The sequence below is a fragment of the Eucalyptus grandis genome, chromosome 8 (assembly GCF_016545825.1).
Source record: "Eucalyptus grandis isolate ANBG69807.140 chromosome 8, ASM1654582v1, whole genome shotgun sequence".
NCBI classification, from domain to species: domain Eukaryota; kingdom Viridiplantae; phylum Streptophyta; class Magnoliopsida; order Myrtales; family Myrtaceae; genus Eucalyptus; species Eucalyptus grandis.
The window spans coordinates 44006771-44031245 of NC_052619.1; the positions used below are offsets into that span (position 1 = coordinate 44006771).

General features: G+C 41.4%; 2 protein-coding genes across 2 annotated transcripts; one reads left to right on the top strand and one right to left on the bottom strand.

Moving 5' to 3' along the window:
• The first annotated feature begins 561 nt into the window (after nucleotides 1–561).
• Nucleotides 562–1635, top strand: LOC120286737 (actin-related protein 9-like). The gene is made up of 2 exons (XM_039299194.1): nucleotides 562–889; nucleotides 1489–1635. The coding sequence occupies exons 1-2, from the start codon at nucleotides 659–661 to the stop codon at nucleotides 1495–1497; spliced, it is 240 nt and encodes a 79-aa protein (XP_039155128.1). The 5' UTR covers nucleotides 562–658; the 3' UTR covers nucleotides 1498–1635.
• A 12499-nt stretch (nucleotides 1636–14134) lies between these two features.
• LOC104414536 lies at nucleotides 14135–23577 on the bottom strand. Its single transcript, XM_039300004.1, has 11 exons — nucleotides 23025–23577; nucleotides 22186–22507; nucleotides 21557–21806; nucleotides 21137–21194; nucleotides 20474–20673; nucleotides 20078–20331; nucleotides 19926–19928; nucleotides 19555–19843; nucleotides 16103–16673; nucleotides 15158–15479; nucleotides 14135–14578 (listed from the first exon to the last, which is right to left on the bottom strand). Exons 1-11 carry the CDS (start codon nucleotides 23558–23560, stop codon nucleotides 14321–14323), a joined length of 3063 nt encoding a protein of 1020 aa, XP_039155938.1. The 5' UTR covers nucleotides 23561–23577; the 3' UTR covers nucleotides 14135–14320.
• Between the last annotated feature and the right edge of the window lie 898 nt (nucleotides 23578–24475).

The window sequence follows — 24475 nt, forward strand, 5'->3', positions numbered from 1 at the left end:
TTTCACTTACATCAATGCAAGCAACATCGGAAGAGCTCACGAATCAATAATTAATAATATGGTCACTATTTAAAATTAAAAACAATCCAAAAATTGAAAATCCAAAATTAAGAAAGTTCATGCAACATGCATTCCTATTCTTCCACACACAGAGGTTCCCCTTGAGGAAAATACTAAAACCAAAATAATCCAATTAGCATTTCAATAAGCGTACTCTCGTGAGCATCCTTATATTGGATATTATGACATCAAAACAACCGTAAAAATTAAACCAAAATACAAGTTTCCATTTTATTTTCGTCCGTGTCCACATCATAAATATATAGTTTTGTTAAACTTGTATACTTTTTTTCAAAATTCCCACTAAATTATATCGCAAAACTATATATAAACCCAGACAAAGGCACTAGAGTTCGACTACGTGTAGTGCTTAAAGCCCTCGTTCGTTCGCGATTCAAGAAGAACCGTTGCACTCGCCGGGGCATCGTCGGCTTCCGTTTCAGTTAGCCAGTCACTTCTCTTTCGCTTTGAGAGAGCGCGAGAGACGCTCGGACGAGCTCCTCGACCTCGCTTCCCTTCGCCATGGTGATCATCTCCTCTCTCTCTCCATGACTACTCGAGTCGTCGAGCTTTTTCACTGAATCTCTCGCAGTCCCCTATGTTTCTTATTGCGGGGGATTATTTGAAGAAGGCGATTCCTTCACAGCTCATCTCGGAGAGAGGCTCCAAACTCGTCGTCATCAACCCTGGTACTCCTCCCACCTGCTCGACCTTTAAAGGTTCTGCGAACATCGGAGCGGGTCTCGCTCAGCAGGACGCGCCTTTTGTCGTCTCTTATTGCATCGCCCGCTACACCAGCCAGCTCCCCAAGCCAAACGTGCAAGATCAGGTCCCACAATGTTGATGACTTCCTCTTTTTGTTTGGTTTTTCTGGCGCGTTTGGGTTTGGCATTGCGGGGGTTGATGGTTTGTGTTGAGCCGAGCGTTCTCTGTATTCGTTGGGTTTGACTATATGTTCCTTATCTCTATCAGGTGGTTCTACCTTAACACTTCCCATGTGGGATATTAATTGCAGCTATTCACCAATGCTATTGCAGATCAGATTATCCATGTCTACATTCAATTTGTATGGTTCACTCTGTAATCACTCACTCTCTCAGGGAGCTCTCTTCTGGATGCTCTTATTTAAATCTTCTCCTCTAAATTTGCCTCACAAATGATTTTCTTTATCTTGTTTATTGACACTGTGAATTACTTGGCCACAAATTTCCTCAATCCTCCCACATGGATTCTTCAATGGCTTTCCAAAACTTCTCAAGCGGTACCAACTTCTCCTCAGGAAGCTGGCATCGATAAACCTTCAAACTATATCTGCAAGAATCATGAATGTGGGAATTTGGATGATGTGGATGATGGCTAAGATATTGTTGTCACCTTTTTTACGCCTACTCTTTGACTGAGATGGTATGCTTTTGTTTCCTTTGGCAGGTTGTATGATGTTAGAGCTGTGTATATGTTAGCTGATGTTGAAATTGAGGATAAACAGTTCTCAAGACCTGGCGCAGGAATTCCCGCTTCCTGCACGGGATGTATGGATATAGATGATGCTCCATGTAATAAAAAGTTTTTGATCATGCCATCAGCAAGTCTTACTCCCCCTCCCCCGCCCCTCCTTCATTCATGACCTAAACATCATAGATCAGTTGAACAAGATAATCCTCAACACAATTTCACTTTGGATCAATAAACTCGGCAACTCGGCAACTCGGGGATTGGGGGATCAACAAGAACAAGTATGGTAAATCTAACTGTGACATCCAAACTTTTGGGTTCTAATTTTGATTAGATAAATTAGGCATTTTATCGACATGGCTATAGTGTTTTCTTTGAGTTGGCCACTCACGAGATAATTAGACTAGCTGGGCAAGCTATTAAGGACTTTAAGGCAGATATATTTGAGAATTTGACCAGGAATCGACTTCTCGACCATACTCATCTTTAAAGATCATTGTGGCATAATATAAAATCAATTTGAAATCAAAGATAGGTCGGTTCGACTAAGATGAATAACCGATCGTGGGTGACATCACTAAATTGGGAAAATTCTAATCCACCGGCACTAATTTGATTTTCTTATTATTTTGGTGCCTTGTGTCCGTATTTGAATCATCGAGATTTTCACAACAACCAAGAGTCGCCGATGGGTCAAGTGGGTTGTGGCTTGAAGAAAATCGACCACATGTCATTTGTCCTAAAATGTTCTGAAAACTACTCGGTAGCCTAGGTCACACTAAAAGCGCATCGGAGTGAAATTAACCATCAATCTAAGTCCGATTTCATAAATTGAAGAGTCTGTCATGTCACAGGTCATTTTAGGAGTGTCGGCTCAGTCTCAGAAGATTTTTCTAATAACCGAGACTTTTTGGGAAAAAGTCGTTTGGGCCATTTTCGTTCAATTGAAGCTAGAGGATTGTGAAATTGGAAAGCATGAGGGAGTTCTTGGATAGAAAAAATAATCAATTTGATAAGTGAGACATCAATTGATTTTATGAGTCATTTGAGAGAAATTCAAAAGGGAATTGGATGCAAAAATGCACAGGTGGGAAAACTCTAATCAAATTCCTTTGAAAATCTATGAGCTTATTCAAAAGAAATTGAAATAAAATTTTTCTATTTGAGGAAATTCTTTTCTTTTGATTTTAATTCCTATTTCTTTTTACCCCATTTGGCCAAACACCTAATTTTCTCACAAGTTTATCTTTCCTTCTTTCTTTCTTTTTCTTTTTCTCTCTCTCTCTCCCCTCTCTTTTCCCTCGTGCATGAGCCCCCTCCACCAAATGCTTGGCTGTCTTCCACTTTGCTTCCCCTTCTTTTTACTTTTGACTTTTCAAACACTTATCTTCTCTCTCTTCTTCCCTCACTCTCTCGTGACCGACTCTCTCTCCCTCCTCTTGCGTTCGTGCGAACCAGAAGACAACAAAAAAAGCAACGTCCATCGTTGCCGGAGCGGAAGGAACCGCGACCCGCACACCGCCTCACCGGACCCCTGCCGCACCACCACTTGACGCCGTGTGTCGCCATTCCGCCGCGCCCCCCAACCCCGCAACTTTTGTTTGTCCGCTAGAAGCCTCGCTCTTGTTCGATTGAGTAGACCGCGCGCCCACCTCCGCCGCCACCTCCGGCCTCACCGGAGTCCCCTCACCCTCCGCCAGCCCTATCCAGCTTGAATCAGCCCCGGATCCGCCCTAACCAGCAACGATCAGAAGGTTGCAAAAATGGGTATGACAGTGAGGTTTTGGCCCATTTTGGCCGTCTTCCCAAGCCCGGATGCTCGGCCCGCTTTGAGGAAAGTCGATCCTCGCGTCGACCTCGTCGTTTTGAGTGAGTTTTGCTCACTAATGCCTTCTTAGTTTGCTAATTACACTTAAAAGGTTGATTAGTGTTAGTTAAGTGTAATTAAGTGGTTAGATTAGAATTGATTAACGATTATTAGTTAATTGCATTGCATATTAGTTGTTTGGTTAGTATACTTAGATAAAGAATTGCCTATAGTATTTATTGGATGCTTCTTGGGATTTTTCCCAACCCTTATTGGGTGTTAATTAGGCAATTTGGGCATAAATGGAATTTTTAGGAATTAAATATTAATTTTCAAAATTAATTATTTAATTATTTATTTTTCGAAAATTCAACTAGGATGGCCAGTGATTGGGATTTTATGCTGATGATCGTGGCGTAGTCCGTTTATTTAATTGAGCTTTATGTTGTGCTAAATTTAAATTATTGTATTTATTTATTTATTTTTCAAAATTATTTATTTAATTATTTATTTTCCGGAAATTCAATTGGGATGGTTAGTGATCGAATTTTTTGCTGATTGTCGTGGTGCAGTCCATTTATTTAATTGAGATTCAATTGTGTTTAATTGATTTAATTATGAAATTTTATGATATATTCCTATTGTTTGAAATTGAATGATTGATTGGTAGATTTTGTTTATTTATTATAATGCTTTGATTAATTGTAAAGTGGATGGAATCATGAGAGTGAATCGAAATATCTATAATCGATCATGGTTGTGATGGGCCTAATGGTTTGGTGATAAAGGACGTCACTAGCGAAAACGGCGCCTTAAAGAACGCACGTATCGGTCTAGTGCATACATCATTATAAACCTACGTGGTTCGGTGATTCAGGATATCACTGGTGAAAACGGCGCCTCAAAGAACGCACGTATCGGTCTAGTGCTCATATTGTTATAGGCATGTGTGGTTCGGTGATTAAGGACATCACTGGCGAAAACGGCGCCTTAAAGAACGCACACAATTGCCTATTGAATACATTGTTATAAGCATGTGTGGTTCGGTGATTTGGGATATCACTGGCGAAAACGGCGCCTTAAAGAACGAACGCAATTGTCTAAATACAAAATAGGCATTGCTTGGATTTGGGGTTGTGAAAACGGCCTTAAAGAACACACGCATAAATAAGTTTATGTCACCTAAGCGAAGTTGACCGAGATTCATAATGGCTGGGAATTGTACTTGGAATCGTTAAAATGACTAGAAATGGTCCAACCGATATGTAATCGACTAGATTGATTGAGTATTGCTTTGATATGGTGTTGTGAATTGATTGATTGAATGGAAATAACCGTGAGTGCTCTTTTTGGCGTGTAATCGACTAGGTCGATTTGATCGATGCTTCGATTAGTGATGTGATTGCTTGGGTGCCTAATTGATCTGTGTTAACATGTAGATGGAATCTGAGGCCAAGTTAAGTCCTCTAACTCATGTGGTGCATAGGCAACCATAAGGTGTATTAATTTACTAATCGAGTCTTAGGGGGTAGAACTTGCCGAGACATTATCCCATCCCTTATTGGATAACCATTTCAGGACCCTAGATTTCCCGGACAAGCCGAATTTGAAGCCGAGATGATGAGGAGAAGAAGGAGATGGAGAGTTTGAAGAAAATGAGCCTAGTGGTGAAAGACTAAGATCCCGATGATGATCCCGATCATGATTTGAATAGATGGAGAAAACTCCTATCCTCTTTTGTGAACCCTGTACATGTGTGGTTGTGAATTTCATATGAAAAATATGGCATGCTTTTCTATCCCATTATTTTATTGTCTAGGGATTTATAATTGCTTCTGCATGTGCTATTAAAAAGGAAAAGGTCGGCAATATGTAGTCCTGAGATATCGCATTTTAAAATCGACCAAAATTTGAAGGATAGTCACGTGACCGAGGGTCGTGGTGTGACATCCTCTTTTTGTGGTATCAGAGCAATGGTTACGTATTGGAGTGATAAGGAGCGATGACCTTTGGGATAGTAGTAAGATAACCTTTAAATTCATGACTGGTGCATGTCTTTGATAGCTCATTGGTAAAATTGTTTGTCGTGTGTAAATCACTTGCATTTAATCATTGTGGATTCGGAAGGCAGAGTGTCGACTCTAGCCAGCTTGAGCATGAGAGTGCCACCGCAGGTTGGTACTAGTGTAGCAGCATTGATTGATCCTAAGTCCGATAAGATCGTTCTGATGCAAGTGTTCCTTGGGATCTGGATGAGCCAATAAGATTAGGATCAAGTTGTTGTTGCTACATTTGCTGAGGTCCAACCTGGAAGGATGATTAGCGAACAGATTTCAATATCTAAGTCAAGATTCAGCGCAAATAGACTTGGAATTCGGTCAAGGAAAAGACTGTTGTTGAGGAACAATATTCTATTTTCCCAATGGGAATGGTGGAATAATCAGGTCAGCATTCAAACAAATGGAACATGTTGTTCCATGGAAGACAGTATGGATTAGTCCCGTGTATTTTGAGGACAGGAATTTGTGGTAAGCGTCGCTAGCACACATGATTTATGGGTTGTCCGCATGAGTAGATTTATAGAAGAAGTGCGCCATAGAACGCATTGTGGAATTTTTTGGATAGGTCTCTAGTACAAGAAATAGTGCATGCTGGCACTTGGCAGGAGGTAGAAAACTCACCATATAGGTGTCGAAATCGTGGAAGGAAACATGGATGAATTCAGTGTCCGGGTATGGTGAGAAGAACGGAAATAGAACCAACCCGGCACTAGTCAGAGGAAGAATGTTTTAGGGAAAATTCTAGCAGAGTATCGTAGCAAAGTTTTGGCGAAGTTTGGGGAACTTCAGTTTATTGAAATAAGTGAAAGAAATGGGAATCACTAGTGATAGTCATGCTTGACTAGTTGCTGAAGTGTAACTTTGACGCTACATGAGTAAAATGGGCTCGTGGAGCATCTTGTGGTAATAAATCATGGTCATGGAGTAATTCAACTTAGTCCAGGAGCACCTGAAAGTGTCGAGTTTATTGGGAGTTGAAATGAATCTTCGATTTCTTTAGTCTCGTTGATTGAAGACAACCCACTTGTTCAATGGAGATTGTCGAGGTTACTTGGTGATGGTTATAGTTAAGACATATTGGAGAATTGGAGATAGAAGACATCTCAATGGTCTAAGAATTTCTAGATGTGTTGTCATAAGAACTGTCAAACCGTTGCTAGAGAAAGAGATAGAAATTACGATCAAACTAGCACCAGCATCGAGCCACTCTCGAAGACTTCTTACTAGTTATTGTTGTTTGAATTGATAGAGCCAAAGGTATGGATGTGAAGATTGATGAATGAGGAATTCATGCATATCAATGCATCACTTTAGGGAACATCAGTTTTGTGGAGAGAGAAAGGAAGATGGTTCATTGCAATCATGCATCAACTATTGTCAACTCAATTGGGTGACTTGTTATAAAGAGTGTTGATGTCTTCAAGGATCGACTTGATGATAGGTTATCGTCAATTGAGAACCAGGAAGGAGGTTATACTGAAGACAACATTTCGCACTTGATTTAGCCCTTGTGAGAATAATGTAAAGCCATTTGATTTGACAAACGATCCAGCCACTGTCATAAATATGACAAACCGAGTGCTCAAAGATTATCTAGATCAATGGTGATCGTGTAGTGTAGTGACATTCTAGGGTATTCATTTAGTGTTGAGGATCACGAGAGCCCCTAAGAATGGTCATGTGATTACAGGTAAAGGAATTTTCATGGACCCAGCCAAGATCGAATCAGTTGTTAATGGACCAAGATCGACAACAATGTCAGAGATCAGAAGCCATGGAGATTAGACAGATTACTATAGAAGGCTTGTGAAAGAATTTTCAGCATCAATATCATCGCGGGCTTGACCTCTTAAGAAAGAAGAAAAATTCATCGGCATAGACAAATGCAAAGATAATTGCCAGAGCTTAAGTAAGAACAGGCTACCGCACTTATTCTAAACATTTCATATGGCTCTGGAAAGCATGAAATCTTTAGTCATGTGTCTTGCAGAGGACTGGGTACGTATTGATACAACATGAGAAGATTGTTGCATAACCGTCCCGCCAATTGAGACCAAATAAGTTGAATAAGAAACGGTGTCGTGAATCAGAATTTTGGCAGGACTATAATGGTGTTATCTAGTATCACCTTGGAGAAACGAAAAGAGTCATTGATGTGTTGAGTCGAGAGTCTTCAATTGTTCATAGGTCTGGCTAAAGTGTAGACTTTACTTGAAAATGGTTCGAAATTCGGTTTTCAAATTTGAGGTAGGCTACCTTCTGAATTTTATAGCCACCCTCAAAATTAAACCAGATGTTCAAATTAGAATCAGTGCCTAATTGACAGACAGAGATGTTCAGAAGATCTTATAAGAGGATACTGGTAAAAAAGAATCTGACCTTAAGATTTTTTGGGGATGGAACGTTTGGGTTCCATGAGTGATTGAGTGCACTTGATAGTGTAGCACTCAGGGAAAAGATCTTGTCAGAAATTCACTATAGTATTTCAATTTTTGACCAGACAATGCAAGTAGATTGGAATCGGCGTCAGCTAGATTGGTAGACCAATATGAAGATAGATATTGCCAGGTAGGTTGTAAGTGTCAGAGGTGTCAGTAAGTGAAAGTTCAGTAATGCAAACCAAGAGAACTTTTACCATCACTCGAGAGTCCCAAGTGGGAATGAAAATATATCACAATGGAACATTGTGACAGGCTTACTAAAGAGTCGGGAGAGTACCGATTCCATTTGAGGATAGTGATCGATCGATAGATGGAGTCAGTCCACTTTTGTACAGTACGAATAGATCTTGTTTTGAATGGGTATACCGAAGTGTGTGTGTGTGTGTGTGTGTGTGTGTGTGTGTGTGTGTGTGTGTGTGTGTGTGTGTGTGTGTGTGTGTGTAATTCATCGGCATGGAGTGCCGATGATGAATTATATTTTGAATCTAGATCAGAGGTTACAAGTTTGGCAGAGTTGTCAGAGGGTTCTTTCTTACGTAGCGCATAGCAGATGGTACAGATTTTCAGTGGTGAAAAGAAAGTAAAGTGAAGAAAGATCACAGGCGTAGTCGCCGAATCGGTGATTGCATATTGTCGAGTAAAGACTGTCAAAGTTAGAAAATTTGAATTGTTGACATGGTGTCAAGAAAAAGAGATCGGATGTGGACGACAAAGTGTCAGATGTGAGGAACTCAATTCAATTGTTGGTTCAAAAAGAGCAAATTTGTGTACCAATATGGTCTCCTTAGTCAAAGTGGTCAGACAACACCACAAGACCAAATGATTAGTGTGGAAAAAGTGAGACTCGATGAGATAACAACACCCCCACCTTTTTATTTAAGGATTGGTAAAGGTTTAAATTTCGAGGACGAAATTTTTATAAGAGAGGAAGAGTTGTGACATCTAGATTTTCGGGTTTTAATTTCGATTAGATAAATTGGGCATTTCATTGACGCGATTACAATTTTTTTCTTTGAGTTGGCCACTTACGAGATAACTAGACTAGCTGGGTAAGCTATTAAGGATTTTAAGGCAGATAGATTTGAGAATTCGACTAGGAATCGACTTCTCGACTGTGCTCATGCGGCACAGTATAAAATCGATTTGAAATCATAGATAGGTTAGTTTGACCGAGATGAATGACCGATCATGGGTGACTCCACTAAATTGAAAAACTCTCTCGACGGCACTAATTTGATTTTTTATTGTTGTTTTGGTACTCTATGTCCGTATTTGAATCCTCGAGATTTTGACGACAATCGAGAGTCGCCAATGTGTCGAGTGGGTCATGGGCTCGAAAAAATCGATCACGGGTCATTTGTCCTAAAAAGTTCTAAAACTAACCCGGTAGCCTAGATCACACTAAAAGCGCGTCGGAGTGAAATTAACCGCCAATCTAAGTCCGATTTTGAGATTTACTTCGAACTTTTGGCGAAATCTTCAAATTGCATTAGGAACTAAGCTTCAGCTTAGTACTGCCATCCCCTTACAGATGGACAAACAGAAAAGAGTAATCCGATATTAGAGGATATGTGAAGGGCTTGTGTAATTGATTTCAAAGGAAATTGGGATGAAAGATTGCATTTGGTGGAGTTTGCCTATAATAATAGTTTTCAGAAAAGTATAAACATGGCTCCCTATGAAGTATTATATGGAAGGAGAGGTAGGACTCCTGTCTGTTGGAATGAAGTAGGTGAAAGGAAATTGACAGGACTTGAACTGGTACAAGTTACCACTGAGGCTGTTGAAATTATCAGAAAAGACTTAAAATAGCTCGAGTAGACGGAAAGACTACGCGATAGGCGTAGAAGACCTTTGGAATTTAGCGTAGGAGATCATGTATTCCTTAAGGTATCTCCAATGAAAGGGATATCTCGATTTGGGATGAAGGGTAAATTAAGCCCTAGATTTGTCGGACCTTTTGAAGTACTTGAAAGGATAGGGGATGTAGCTTATTGCTTAGCGCTACCTCCTAAGTTAGGAAATTTGCACGATGTGTTTCATGTATCGATGTTGAGGAAGTACCAGCCGGATCCTGGTCACATACTCGATCATGAAGCCATCAAAATGGATGAGAAAGTGAGGTACATTGAAGAGCATGTACAAATATTGGATCGAAAGGAATAAATTCTTAGGACTAAGAAGATCCCATTAGTTAAGGTATTATGGCGACATCATGATATGGAGGAAGCCACATGGGAAAGTGAGGATCAGATGAAGGAAAAGTACCCCTATTTGTTTCAAGAAGGCACGAGTGGTGTCTAATTTCGAGGACGAAATTCTTTAAGGAGGGGAGAATTGTGGCATCCCAAAATTCAAGTCACCCTCTAGAGGAATTAAAGCCTATAATTAGGTAATGAAAATTTCCCATGGTTTATGCTTTAGCCATTAGTCTCCTTTTAAGATTAGGTGATTTGTGCTTGTGTTTATGAGATTTTAAATTTGATAGATTAATGATAATAATCTATGCTTGACCATGCACCTTATAGATTAAATTCCTATAAATAAAATGTCACAAGACTTTGGCCATGTGGAATTTAAAATTTAAAATTTGTAGAAGAAATTATAAAAGGGGAAAATTTAATTTTTATTTAGGTTGGGCCTTAGGCCCATTGGCCTAAGCCTTAGTGGGCCAAGCTGGTCGGCCCAATTAGGCCCGCGAAAGGGGGCTGTCGCCGGCCCAAGAGGAGGCCCAAGCCCATGCATGAGCTTTGCCAAGTGGCAAGGAGGAGCTCATGCATTGGCCAATTGAAAGGCAAACTAATCATTGCAAATGATTAGGAAATGGGGGAATAAAAGGGAAGAGGAGAGAGAGAGAGGTGGCCGGTTGAGCTACCGCCCAAAGAGAGAGAGAGACTGTGCGAGAGAGAGAGAGAGAGTGAGGCCGAGAGGGAGGAGAAGCCGAGAGGAAGGAGTCGCCGTCGCACGCCGTCCATCCGCCCGTGCGCCGCCCGTGCGCCGCCCGTTCGCCTCCGTGTGCCGCCGTTTGTGTGGTCTAGAGGCAAGTTGGGAATCCACTTTCTACTCTTGCACCAATGTTTGGCATGTATGGTCGAAATTTAGGATGATTGGAGGCATGGGAGTGAGGCTAATGTGTTTTGTTCTTGAGTTGCATGCTGTTTTCGCATGAACTGTTTGAGTCAGAACCTTGTGAGAGCTTGCATGCATGTTTTGAGTTCGATTTTGACTTTTATTTCTTCATGAAAGTTGTAGCTAACATCTTAAAATACAACATAATAGAATTTGGTGTAAAATTATGGATATTTGAGGGGTCAAAATCTCATCCTACGGAGACATCAGATCTGGAACGATTTCGCTGACCTTGTGGTAGATCTGGGCTTGCATGTTGATTTTTATCAAGAATATCTCCTCGACTTCTTCATAAAACTTGTAGAGAACACCTTGAAGTTTAACATACTCAAATTTGAGGCAAAATGAACAAGTATAACCTAGTAAATCGACTTACTCTTGAAAACCGTAAATCTGGAGACGTGGTACAGGACACCCGAGACTTCATGGACCCAAATGACGACTATACTCTGAATATTTGACTTAGATCCCTTCATGAAACTTGTAGAGAACATCTTGAAGTAAAACATATCCAAATTTCAGAGGAAAAAAAGAAGAATAGGTAGGTGAAGACTCAGTATTTCGGAGAAGCATGCACTGGACGTTTCGGTGTTAGATCCAGAAGCTTCGTGTGACTGTAGGAAATAATCTAAAAATAATTTGGCTTGGAAGTCTTCATGAAAAATATACTTTAGTGTCTTGGCTATAACTTGGTAAAATTTCGTAATTTTTGGAGGTCGTTCGGGTATTTTAATTAAATTATTCCGGAAACTGTGCATTCTGATTTCATCCGAAATTACATGCTGTATTTGTGTGAATTAAGAATTTGTGTGGAATTCTATTTGGCTATGTATTTTGCATGAAATCATTATCCTATTGTCTTGTCTATCACTTGCCTTAATTTTATGATTTTTGAAAATCATATGGATATTTAAATTTAATATTTTCCAAAGTGACACAAGCTGGAATTTAAATAAATGTAAAAAGGCATGATAAATGGATTATTTTAATTGGTACGAATTCCATAAATTTTATTTTATGAATAATTGTACCTTGTTGCATGTATGATGAGGTCTTGATGCATGCATGACAATGAATTGAGATGCATGTATGAATTCAATGCTGAATATGATTTTGTTTGCCATTACATCATATGCCATGCTAAATTGAGACCGAAATTGGTGAACATGGATAATAATAAATGAGGAAAACTGTTATGGCGGATGATAATGCCCTGGGAGTGTTAGGATGCCCGGGATGGGGGGTGCCGGAAGCCGGATTGTATTGAGATACAAGGCCGGATTGTCCTCGAGAGTTTCGAGATGCCCGGAAGTGGGGTGCCGGAAGCCCCGGAGGTTTGTGCCTGGGGGATGCCTCGTGACGCCAGTTGGGGTGTGAGATGCCCGGCCAGGGAGTGTAAATGCCAGAAGCCTCGGAGGTTTTTGCCCGAGAGATGCCTCGTGATGCCAGTTAGGATGCGAGATGCCTGGAATGTGGGGGGCCGGATGCCCGGTGGTGTGTGCCGGAGGGTTATTTTGCGATGCCGGATGTGGTGATCGAATTGAAAGATAAAAGTGAAAAATGATGACATGATATGATGATGATCACCTATGGCATGATGATGATATATGATATGATATGATGATGATCACTTATGGCATGATGATATGCATGTATGAGATGATATGATGATGATCACCTATGGCATGATGATGATATATGACATGATATGATGATGATCACCTATGGCATGATGATGATATATGATATGATATGATGATGATCACTTATGGCATGATGATATGCATGTATGAGATGATATGATGATGATGATATGTCTAGGACATAATGATGATGGCATATGTATGATATGATGGTACATGTGTATGACATGATGATGATAACCTATGACATAACGACATGTATGTGTTATGATTGTGATGAATATGTATGATGGTATATGCATGGCTTCGAGGTAAGCACGCATGGATGCATAAATGGCATGTACGATGTTATGATTGTATTACATGATGCATTGAGTGGTTATTGGATTCTTTTACCTGCTGAGTGGTTGTACTCACCCTTTTGGGGACCAACATTTCAGATTAGCAACATGCCGCTCCCTACTGTCACGCGGGGTGTGTTTTAGGATCTACCATCCGATGTAGAGGTCGAGTACGAGGAGTTTGGTTGTCCCTCTGTTCCTGGATTGACGTATATTTGAGCGCGCTGTTTAGTCATGTACGATATAGGCCTGGCTGGGGGCCTTGTTGTCCAGGAGTTCATGTCCGTCCACATTCGTCGCGACGGAGTGATGCGTGGGATGTTGCCGCCGCCACCGCCTGATGCACCGGGTTGGGTGTGAGGGCCCGTGCGTGACGAGTAGGAGCTGGATCTTTTTGGGGATAGTTAGCCGACATTGATGATGGGGATTTAACACGTGAGTTGTAGCGGGTCGAGGGTTTCTTTTTGGGGTTTTAGGCCGGGCATGGCTGAGTCCTGGCTTTTCCTTTTGATGTACCGACCCAAGAAGTCCCATCTTGGAAATATGTAAATAAAGTGTCAAGGCTTGTCTTTTAATCATGATGATTAGTGGTGTGTATTTGTATCATGGTTGATGGAGGGTGAGATGGTGATGTTCTATTTTGCTTCCGCTAATGAGTCGCGCCGGGACCGTTTTAAAAAAAAAAAAATGTCTATGAATTGTAATGCTTCTTCTAAGAGATGTAATAAGGTGTAACGTTGGTGCCTGTGGCGACCAAGAAGAAGGGTTCGGGTGCCACACCCCTAGATTTCCCAAAGACGAGCCGACATTTGAAGCCGAGGATGAGCGAGAAGAAGGAGATGAAGAGTTTGAAGAAAATGAGCCTAGTGGTGAAAGATCTGAGGAGGATCGAGATGATGATCTCGAGCATGATTCGGATGAGGACCGAAATCCTATCCTCTTTTGTGAACCCTGTACATCTGTGGTTGTGAATTTCAATATGAAAAATATGGCTTGTTTTTCTATCTCATTGTTTTATTATCTGGGGATTTATAATTGCTTCCACATGTGCTATTAAAAAGGAAATGGTCGGCGATATGTAGTCATGGGATATCATATTTTAAAATCGACCAAAATTTGAAGGATTGTCACGTGACCGAGGGTCGGGGCGTGACACTAACCATGATTCCATTTCTTATTTTTACTTTGAAAGCAGAAAGCCTCTTCTAAATGCACAATAGTTACATAAGTACGAGTTTGCCAGGCACTACAAACATATACTCTATTAAAATTTAACCACATCTGAATGCTTTGCCGGGGAGCTAATGCTCTGAAAAACTACACAGATCAAATGTCTCCAACTGTCATTCAAGAGAGAACATCCTTGAATTGTTGTATACAATATATTTCATAGCTTGAAATGTTCCAGTGCAGATACACCATTAAGTCCTTTTGCATAGTAGTGAGTAACAAGGTCCTTCACCGTAGTTTCCCGATAAATTGGGGGATTTTCTTCTGATAGCAGCTCCTCGATAGGGCCATACAACCTTGAAGAATTCTCTGGAGGGAGATGCTGCCTCATTAAACACGCCACTGAAATCCTTGGCCCGATTTTCAGGGCTAGAACTCTGTGACTCACGCTAATGAACTTATCATTCGAGATCAGCTGCAAGATGGAGGAGGACATGGCAAAGTGAAGACCAAATACTCTGGAATATCGATCACACATAAATATAGCATACGTAATCAAACTTGTTTAAAAGGGCCAAATTTTATCAAGTCATTCTCACATGCACTCCTAGCACAGTTGTCAAAATAATTAGCTAAGACCAAAAGATTGTGAAGAAAAACAACATTCACATAGAAATATCATGAAAATTGACTTAGCTCAGTTAATGTTGCAAGAGCTAACTGGAAGTTCCACAGTTGTAAACAGGATACTCTACAATCCATCTGTTAGACCTCTACACCGACTTAGGGAAGTATTTGGCATCTCTAACACACTACAAAACAGTTAGGATAGAAGAACATAGATGAAAGAGCTATCTTCCATTTCACTTATTCAGATTGTAACACCAGATGTGTGTCCATGGACCATGATAACAAATTGACTGAAGGACCTACTCGTTAGATCAGCCACACAAAAAAGCACAGATTGGGCTACAAATGCATTGGCTAATGTGAGAACATTGAAACAAGAAACTAACTGATAGAAATGTAAACTGCAAAACTCTGATAAACGGACCTGCATCAAGTCTCCCAAGTTTATTACAAGGGCTCCAGGAATTGGGGAAAGGTCGATCCATTGGTTCTGATGGTGGACCTGGAGGCCACCAATTTGGTCTTGGAGAAGAATGGTGAGAAAGCCACTATCAGTATGATCACCAGTCCCAAGGGTTAAGTCCGGTTCCGGGCATGCTGGATAGTAATGGCCAACAAAGAAGAGTCCCTCCCCACAGTGGATAGTTTTCAGGTAGCTAGGGTCGAGGCCAAGAGCTTCTGACAGTAATTCAAATATGGTATCTGCCAATTCCAGAATTCTGTCCTTGTACTCAATTAGTACGTCTCTGCAAGTCGATTGGTGACAGAGAACAGGTGATTAGTCAAATGCCACGGAACATTAGAAGATCAATCTTTATCTCACTCTCTCAAAGACCAGGTCTATTTACTCTGCATAAAAAAATCGAGCTTCTAAAATACAAGTACATAATTCGTGTAACAGAGCAGCCATTCTTGCAGACCAAAGAGGAAGAACAGAAAAGGCAATTAGTTTTTCCATTTAAACTGAATCTATCAGCACTCCGACTCTGAATCCCCCAAAGATCTACGCCCCACATGATCGTTTGCTTCAACTGATCTATGACCCCAAAGCCCCTTGAGAAAATGGCAAGAACTCCTGGCACACCGAGCACACGTTTCGCCAGGGCCAAGAAGCAGCTCCATCTATTCCGAAAGCCCCATTTTTTACTTAATTATCAGATCTTAAAATCTTATTTAGGCTAGAGCTTCTTCGCTTTCTTTCTTTTCTTCCACTGAATTGCTATGCGTCAAAGAAAACTATCATGGAACTTTCAATTCCTCTCACAGGACACAAGTGGGTATCGCAAGCCTAAATTTGAAAGCTTTTATACCGCTAGTCCCAAAACTAGAATTAGTTTCAGCCCTTCAAGCACGCACACACAGAGATTACCGACAGACAGCAGGCAATTCCTGAGGATCCGGACTACGGGGAGCTAAGACGCAGCTCAGCGTGCCCCTCCAGTTCGCCGCCGGGGCCTGGTACAGGTCGAAGTTGCTGTTGTACAGCACCTTCCTCCCGCCGTAATCCCGCGAGTACCACTGGCGCTTCGCCTCGAGGTCCTGCTCGTGGAACCTCCGGATCCCTTCCACCATCTCCTCCGTGAGAGCTGCCGGCACGCCGTGGTTCACCACCTGGAAGAACCCCGACGTCACGCAGGCTTCCCGGACCAGACCGACCGTCCGCTTCCGCTCACCAGGGCTCCAGCCCCGGCCCGCACCTCCCAAGTCCACGACCGGAACGCTCGGGCACGGTCCTGGCGACTCCGAGGCGCGGTCGAGCTCGAGGTCGAGGTGGTCGTGGACGAAGAGTCTTGGTATCTTGGTCAGCGCGGCGTCGGCGAGGCCCTTGACGCCGGCCTTCGAGTCGTCGAAGGACTTCAGCTCAGCTTGCCGGTCGTAACCAACGTCGGAGGCGAGTATCAGCTCCGGCGCCATTTCTCTTTTCTTCCGGCGCAGGAATCAGCGGCAGCGCAAGCGAAGCGAGGCAAAGAGAATGAGAGAAATCTCAAGAAGACGATATTGAAAGATAATTTCCGACGGTGGAGTGCTCGGAAATGCGTCCGCGTCAAGGCTCTTGTCGTTTCTGGCGAGCATCGGTCGATCCATGGAACTCCATTGTCAACTCAAGCTTGCGTAGGCCAGCCAGCCACAGCGATATGCAGTAAAGGGAGGGAAAATGATAGATATAGTTTTAATTTGTAACATATTCTTGAATTTTTAATTTATTCAATATAATTTCTAATTTTTTAAAGTACTCAATATGATCTGAACTTTTAATATATATTCAATTTAATTTATTGACTATATGAAAATATTTAATGTTGTCCTTCCATCAATTCAATATTGAATATTTTCATATACTTTAAAATTAATTTTTTTTAAGGATTAAATTGAATATATACAAAATATTCAATGACCGCATTATAAATTAAGCTAAAATTCGAGACCATTTATGTCGTTATATTGTAATCGTAACCATATATTCTGTAGTGGATGTTTCTAGTGCAATGATTATGAGAATTTTTTATGTAATGTGAGTCACTAACACCAATCACCCCTTATCATCTTTTTTATTAATCAAACCGCTATTGTCGTCTTGCGATATTGAGCACAACAAGATATGCAAAAATTGAGAAATATTAGAAAAGTAAAAACACAGGTGAGAAGCCACTGCTGCTGGGTAGAAGAGACAGCGCTCTTCAATATTCTAATTTTGTAATGATTTGAGAGCATTTGTCACGTTGTAAATTGTAATTCTCAAATTATCTAAGTTGAAATAAGTGGCACGTCTTACTTCCTAATATGAATTTTATGATATATTGAGCAAAGTCTCATAAAATACTTGTGTCGAGCGACTTAATCAAATGACATCATCTCTGTATTGGAAACACTTAAATATACCTATCTTGAGGTGAAAAAAAGAAAAAGAAACGTGACATATAATTTGTAACATCTAATTTGCACGTATAACTGAAATTATGCACACGATTCAGCTATTGTCTTTGCAAGTTTGCGTCAAGTTCCCTGTGCCACTTAAGTTTCGTGGAGAACCATGCACTCAAACAACATTGCCGGGAACTAAAACTTTTCTAATTCTTATCATTGTCCTATACTCGATTTACTTTGGAAAACAAAAGACACATTGTTTAGCTAATGGATTAGTATCACCCAATAACCCAAATTAGTACACATGAACCAAATTTATTGTCACAAGAAGTCTTGAACTAGTAGTCTTGTGCCACAACTGATATACATATACCACATTTATTCTAAATCGATGCATCTTGCCATACTTACCCAGAAACTCAAATTTATCAAATATACCAATTTTGGGTAAATATGACATGGGTGAACCGGTTTGGAATTTTTGATGGCACAAGTGTACTAATTTGAAAGTTTTTGCTAGGCACAAGTGTATCAATTCGAGATTTTTTTGTGACATAAAAATTAATTTGGAATAAATATGACGCATATCTATCAGTTTGAGATTCTTAGTAGTACTATATGTAATACTCGCTTTCTCAAATTTTTTTTTTTTTTCTTTTATATTTATGCATGGCTAATCTTGTTCAGAGTATTAAGAGAGGTTGATTCTTTTTCTTGCCATCAATGACAACAAAGACACGCTAAGTCAGGTAAGAATATAACGAAAACGATGCTAGGAATTGTGCAGAAAGGCACCGTTGGGAGAGGGAAGGAGGGCAGGAAAGTTCGAGCAAGCTGCAAACCCCTTAACAGAGCTTCAAGGCCACTTCTGTCACTTAAGCAAAAGAAACCTGCGCCCGAAGCTAACAAAGCCGCTGAAATGGCTCTTTCTCAGGGTTAAATCTGCACCCATCTTTCTGCAGTGCGTGAGTACGCATTGACAGTCCCGTCTATAATCTCTCGGTAGGTCTTGCGGACTTGCATAACCAGAAGAGGCCTCTGCTGCTTAGAGCTTATGACACCAGAACGTAGCGGTAAAAACATAGCTCGCTTTGCGCCTCTGATGTCTCTTTTCCGGCTATTGAATTTGTAATTGTGCTTTTTACCCACAAAGGTTGGACCTTAGGACACCAAAGCATTGCGGCAATGGAAACACACTCTTTCTATTTGAGGTCGTTTTCTTCTTTAACTCTTGATTTTGTTTTCACCTGAAAAGGTTGGAGCTTATGACACCGGAGCATAAACATAGCAGCAAAACTGAAACAAGCTCTTTTTGTAATAGAGTCGAAGTACTCCCCCACTGCCCCTCCCTCAGCCAGCCCACGTCGCCGGTTTTCGTGAAATTCTTGTTTGTTGAGGTCATGTAACGTTTTCCCACCTTTTAACTATAGTTTTGGAGATGATAAGAGAGACCGCTTCCTGCATTATAAGAGATTTTTGCTACTTCTGTGACAAACTCATTGTTGTTACTTGATTCATTGATCTACTCATGCTAGATAACCGTGATCACTCCGTGAGATGAAGAAGAAGAAGTAGGGTAACAAAAAAAAAAACATTGTCTGGGCAAAAAACTGATATTTTTGGAAGAACAAGTTCACAAGAATATAGGACTTTCGGGCACTGACGGATGACTAGGATTCGATATTAGAATTTGGATTTAGTTTTCTACTTAAGTACACGTCAGGTAGAAATCTAAAATATTGTAGATTGAATTGTTGTTCCAACACATCTCTTTAGTTTAATAGTGCAGGCGCAAATCTGTCCATGGTAACATGGGATTCACATGATCATCAGTTGAGATAGACTTGACATTGGAGCTTCATGCTCTGATCATATCGTAGTCAATTGATGAAGTATTTTGCATATGAAAGCCGAGACATAATATGAATATGAAAAGTTACAAACTAGCCAGCAAACTTGTATCACGCTCGGGTTTATTTTCTGCTAATGTAGGCATCCCCTTTCCAATTTGTAGCACCAGTTGTTTGCCACTGCCAAGCTCACAGCTTGAACTGCTGCAGAGCCGAAGTCCCATCACTTTTCGTGCTAAAGTGGGAACTATACTCCATGATGGTGGTTTCTCCGTCTTCACCGGATCGCCCACAGAAATCAACTCCTTGATCGGACCATACAGTTTTGGCAATGGCGGCGTCGTCGTGTAAAGAAGCACACTGCAGACACTCTCGGCCCCATGTTTGCCACAACTCTGTGCTCAGAGCTCTTGAATATGTCACTCGAGATAAGCTGAAAAAAAATGGTCTGGTTTGTGATTAGAAGTGCACACTCACCTGCTGGATAAAGAGCTCAGGCATAAAATGCTTTGTTCAGTAATTCATTCATGTGCCTAACAAGGTCTCTGGTGATAAGACGTAGGGAGGGAGAGTAAGGTGAGACTTGCCTGAAGCAGATCTCCAATGTTAACTACCAGCACTCATGGCACAGGGCTCATGTCGATCCACTGATTCTGTTGAAGAACTTGGAGACCTCCTACACGGTCTTGCAGGAGGACGGTGAAGAAGTCACTGTCAATGTGCTTGCTGGCTCGTAGAGTGAGCTCTGGTTGTGGGCATTTGGGGTAGTACTGGCTCAGAAGGATGAGTCGGTCGGTGCATTCCATGTCCTTCAAATGGTTCGGCTTCAACCCGAGTGCATCCAACAGGACCTCGGACGAGGTAATTCCCAAATTTGTCATAACTTCGAGAATTCCAGCATTATGTCACTGGGGTGTTCAAGAAAATTTAGCGGGTCAAATCATTACAAATTCCTAATGCGTTAGAAGCAAAGACTACAAGTTATTGCAAGAGACTGTGGTTGAAGATTCTGCAGAATCACTTACCAGCATACCGCTGGCAAGTCCTCTGCCTCAGGAGCTTTAGGTGCCATAACACAGAATAAGGTGTCCCTCCAATTTGCCACCTCTGCTCTATACAGGTTGAAATTGCTATGGTACACAACGCTTCTCGTGAAATCTCACGAATAGAACTGTCTCTTCTCTCCAGCGCCTTGCTCATGGAAGTGGCACACTCCGTCCAGCATCTCCTCCAGAACAGCCATGGGGATCACTGAAAGCCTTTAGCTTGCATTGACAAGGCCCTTGATACCTTTTTGATTCATTGAAAATCTTTAGCTCACATATCTAATCGTACTTCTGTTTATTTTTATTTGCTTCATCTCTGCTGAACATTTCCATTTTTCTTCCTTAGTGAAAACACTTGAGTTCCAAGTTCTGATCTTATATTAAACGTTGAAGAATTTGAAAGACAACGGTCCTGTGGTGTCCCATGACTGGATCAAGAACAGTGAGGAGAAAGAACATTTACATACGTTGCATCACCATGAAAGTGATTGGCATTCAAGAGCAAGGCCAAGAAGCGACAGGCTATTATTGTGCGGCCAGTTCGTCTGACTTTCAAGATTTTAGTTTGGCATTTTCTAAGTAGTGCTGGTCAAACGCAGGTATATCCGAAAAGCATTTGGGAAACGAATGGCTACAAATAACAGAAGTGATGAAGTTGAAGAAGCAGTCAGAAAATTGTAAACAGGCTCATCATCTTTGACTGCACAAAGTCATGAGAAAATTATCAGTTAGCCAACTCATCTTCTGTAATTGAGTACTTCGAAAACTCAATGAGCATCATCTATATCTATGTCCGACGGGCCATGGCCAGTTCCAAAACTGATGTCCAAGTGCAATCCCCAATTGCAAATTATTATCGAATCAAGGTCTGCAGATTAAAATATGGTATGTTGGTACAATGGTAGCATGAAAAGGAATTTTATTTTATAGACAATCAATACAAAGCTACAGGGACGTGGCTAATACACAGCAAGCAAATCGAAAATCTAAAATTTGTAGCAATGCCATTAATTGTTCAAGAAGGATTGTGCATCTCTTCCTTAGAAGAAAAATGTAAGGTTTACAGCTTGAAGTGTCTCAGAGGGGAAGTTCCATCAAGGCCATGTTCCTTGAAGTAGGCAAGATAGTCCCTCACTGTGGTCTCTCTGTAGATCGGAGGATTGTCCTCAGACAACAGTTCCCTAATCGGCCCGAAAAGCTTCGACGACGGTTGGAAGCTTGTGCTGAAAAAGCAGGCCACCGAGATCCTCGGCCCCACCGGGTTTGCTAACACTCTGTGCTCCACGCTTTTGAATTTGTCGTTCGTTATGAGCTGAAAGGAAGAAAATAAGAGGGACAGACATCATTAGCATCCACCCCGTTACCAAAATGCTCACCAAGGGCAAGAAATCCCTTGGCAAAGAGTATCTCCCAGGATCCCCGAGACATCGCCCATGCTGTTCACATAAATTTCGGGTGTTCTGATAATTGACCCAGTACTTTGTCTTCGGCGATATCAGATCGTGTGCTTGCAATGCTTTGTCAATGCCCTTCGAAATTAACTTCCAGCACTAGTTTCCCTAAAGACAATTGACATGGTGACGTCGTTTTCATTGATCCAAGGGGTTGCTTGCAAGTGGTTAGATGTTACGTCTAATATCGCTAGATATAAAAATAGGGTCGAATCAAATCAAACAACAAGAGAAACTTGCCTGTAGGAGGTCACCGACATTGACCACCAGAGCTCCAGGGACTGGAGGAACATCAACCCAGCGGTTGTCATGGAGGACTTGGAGGCCTCCGATATGGTCCTGCAGGAGCACCGTGAGGAAGTCGTTGTCGGAGTGCTTGCTCGTCCCCATCGTCAGCTCAGGCCTTGGGCATGCCGGGTAGTAGTGGCAAATGACCACGAGGCCCTCCGCGCAGTCCATCTCCCGGAGGCGATCCAATCTCAACCCAAGAGACTCAGACAAGAGCTCAAACAGCAACCCACCTAAGCTCATCACTTGTTTTGAGTATTCTATCAGTATGTCCCTACAATTTTAGTCATGAAAGTCATTTAGGCTAGATCCACGTATAAAATTATGAAATAAGTGTATTGGAAGGCATAAAACTTATTACAAAAATACAAAAATTTCAAAAAATACTCTTAAATCATAAAACTTGTCAAATTTGTTTAATCAAGTCATTTCGTTAATTTCACTTTTTGAAAATTTTAAGATTTAATTGTACTTTCATGATAAATTTTAGAACTTGATGTATAAATTTTCATAATAAGTTTTGCAACTTAATTATACTTTTTAAAAAATTTTAGAATTAAATTGTACTTTTCATGAAAAATGTTAGGATATTTAGTATATTTATCCCTAAATTTACTTTTTATATTGAGATTTTTTAGGTATTTCAGTGAAATAGAATTAGATTTAAAAAGAAAGTCATCCCAAAGGTAAAAAGGCGGCTTTGTGACTTTATGTCTCTGTGAAAAACAACATATTTTGTAACGTCGCAGGTGAAAATGGCATCGGCGACTCCGGGATGGACGGCACGTTACCTGCAAACCTCCGGCAGCTCCTCCGGCGACGGCGGGCTCGGCGCCATGTAGCAGAAGAAGGTGTCCCTCCAGTTCGCCACCGCCGCCGTGTACAGGTCGAAATTGCTGTTGTACACCACCTTCCTCGTCACGTCCCGCGTGTAGAACGCCTTCTTCGCCTCGTCGTCTTGCTCGTAGAACCGCCTCACCCCCTCCTTCATCTCCTCCATCGCGGCCGCCGGCACCCCGTGGTTCACCACCTGGAAGAACCCCAGCGTCTTCGACGCGCGCCGCATCCCCTCGATCGCCTCCTTCCTCTTGGCCGGGTCGCGGTCGATCCCGCCGAGGTCGATGACCGGGACGCTGAGATTCTCGGTGCCGCCGCTCGGTCCGGAGCTGTCTTCGGATGTCTCGTCCGGTCGGATGAAGATTCTGGGGATTTCGGTGATCCCGGCGTCGACGAGGCCTTTGACGCCGGCTTTCGAGTCGTCGAACGCTTTCAGCTCGCTCGCTCTGTCATAGCTCTGCTCTCCCGAGGCCAAATCGATGGTAGACATTGTTCCTCTCTCTCTCTCTCTCTCTCTCTCTCTCTGTGCTGCAATTCAATATCAATGTGAATGTGAATTTGTTGGATATGAGCTTGAATTATGAATTGAATGTTGGGGAGACATTGCAATGCATGATATGAGCAGCTCTTCTTTTTATAGCTGAGAGATGGAGATAAGAGAAGAGTGAAATCACATTGGGAGGATCCATTTGACTTCAGAATAATGAGGTCCACAAAAATGGAAGGAGAAAGTCATAGCTTATGAGCTACCACTTGCTTTGAAAAATGACAATGCTGTTTAATAATGATGATTCTTTGTTTGGGGGACCAGGTGGCTAGTACACAAGTTTTGCAATTTACGGAAAGATATCTGTTAGGACAGAGTTGACCATCGATAGATGACAGGACGGTGCGATGTCGTCTTAGCCCTTGAATCAATCATTGTGTCATCTTAATGCAATGCTGACTAGATTAGATCAATTAAGTTTCAGATACCATGTCGTCATAATAGAAACCTACTGTTTCATAGAAAATTTAGGAAGTGTACATAGATCTTTGCCTTGTGGTTGATACTGGTTATTGTCATTGAGCAAGTTGGAGGCTGGCAAGAATACCACTTTTTATCCTTGCCACCAATTTACATAGTGGAATTCGAAGCTGAACCAAACAGTAATGTTCTGAAAGTGCAATTTTTCTTGTAGTAGATTAGTGTTTTAACTGTCATATGAGTATTCAACAACTTCATCTAAAGATGGCATCTTTCTTTCCATTTAAGAGAGGTATGTGTTCATCTTTCTCTCCCTCTATTTTGTGTTCTTTCTTAGGTTCTGCTTTTGTTTGAAAAGGATCTTTGTTTTTGAGAGTTGTGTTGGTGCTATCAAATGAAGCAATATAAGCGTCATGACCGACCGGTGAAGAAAAGCAA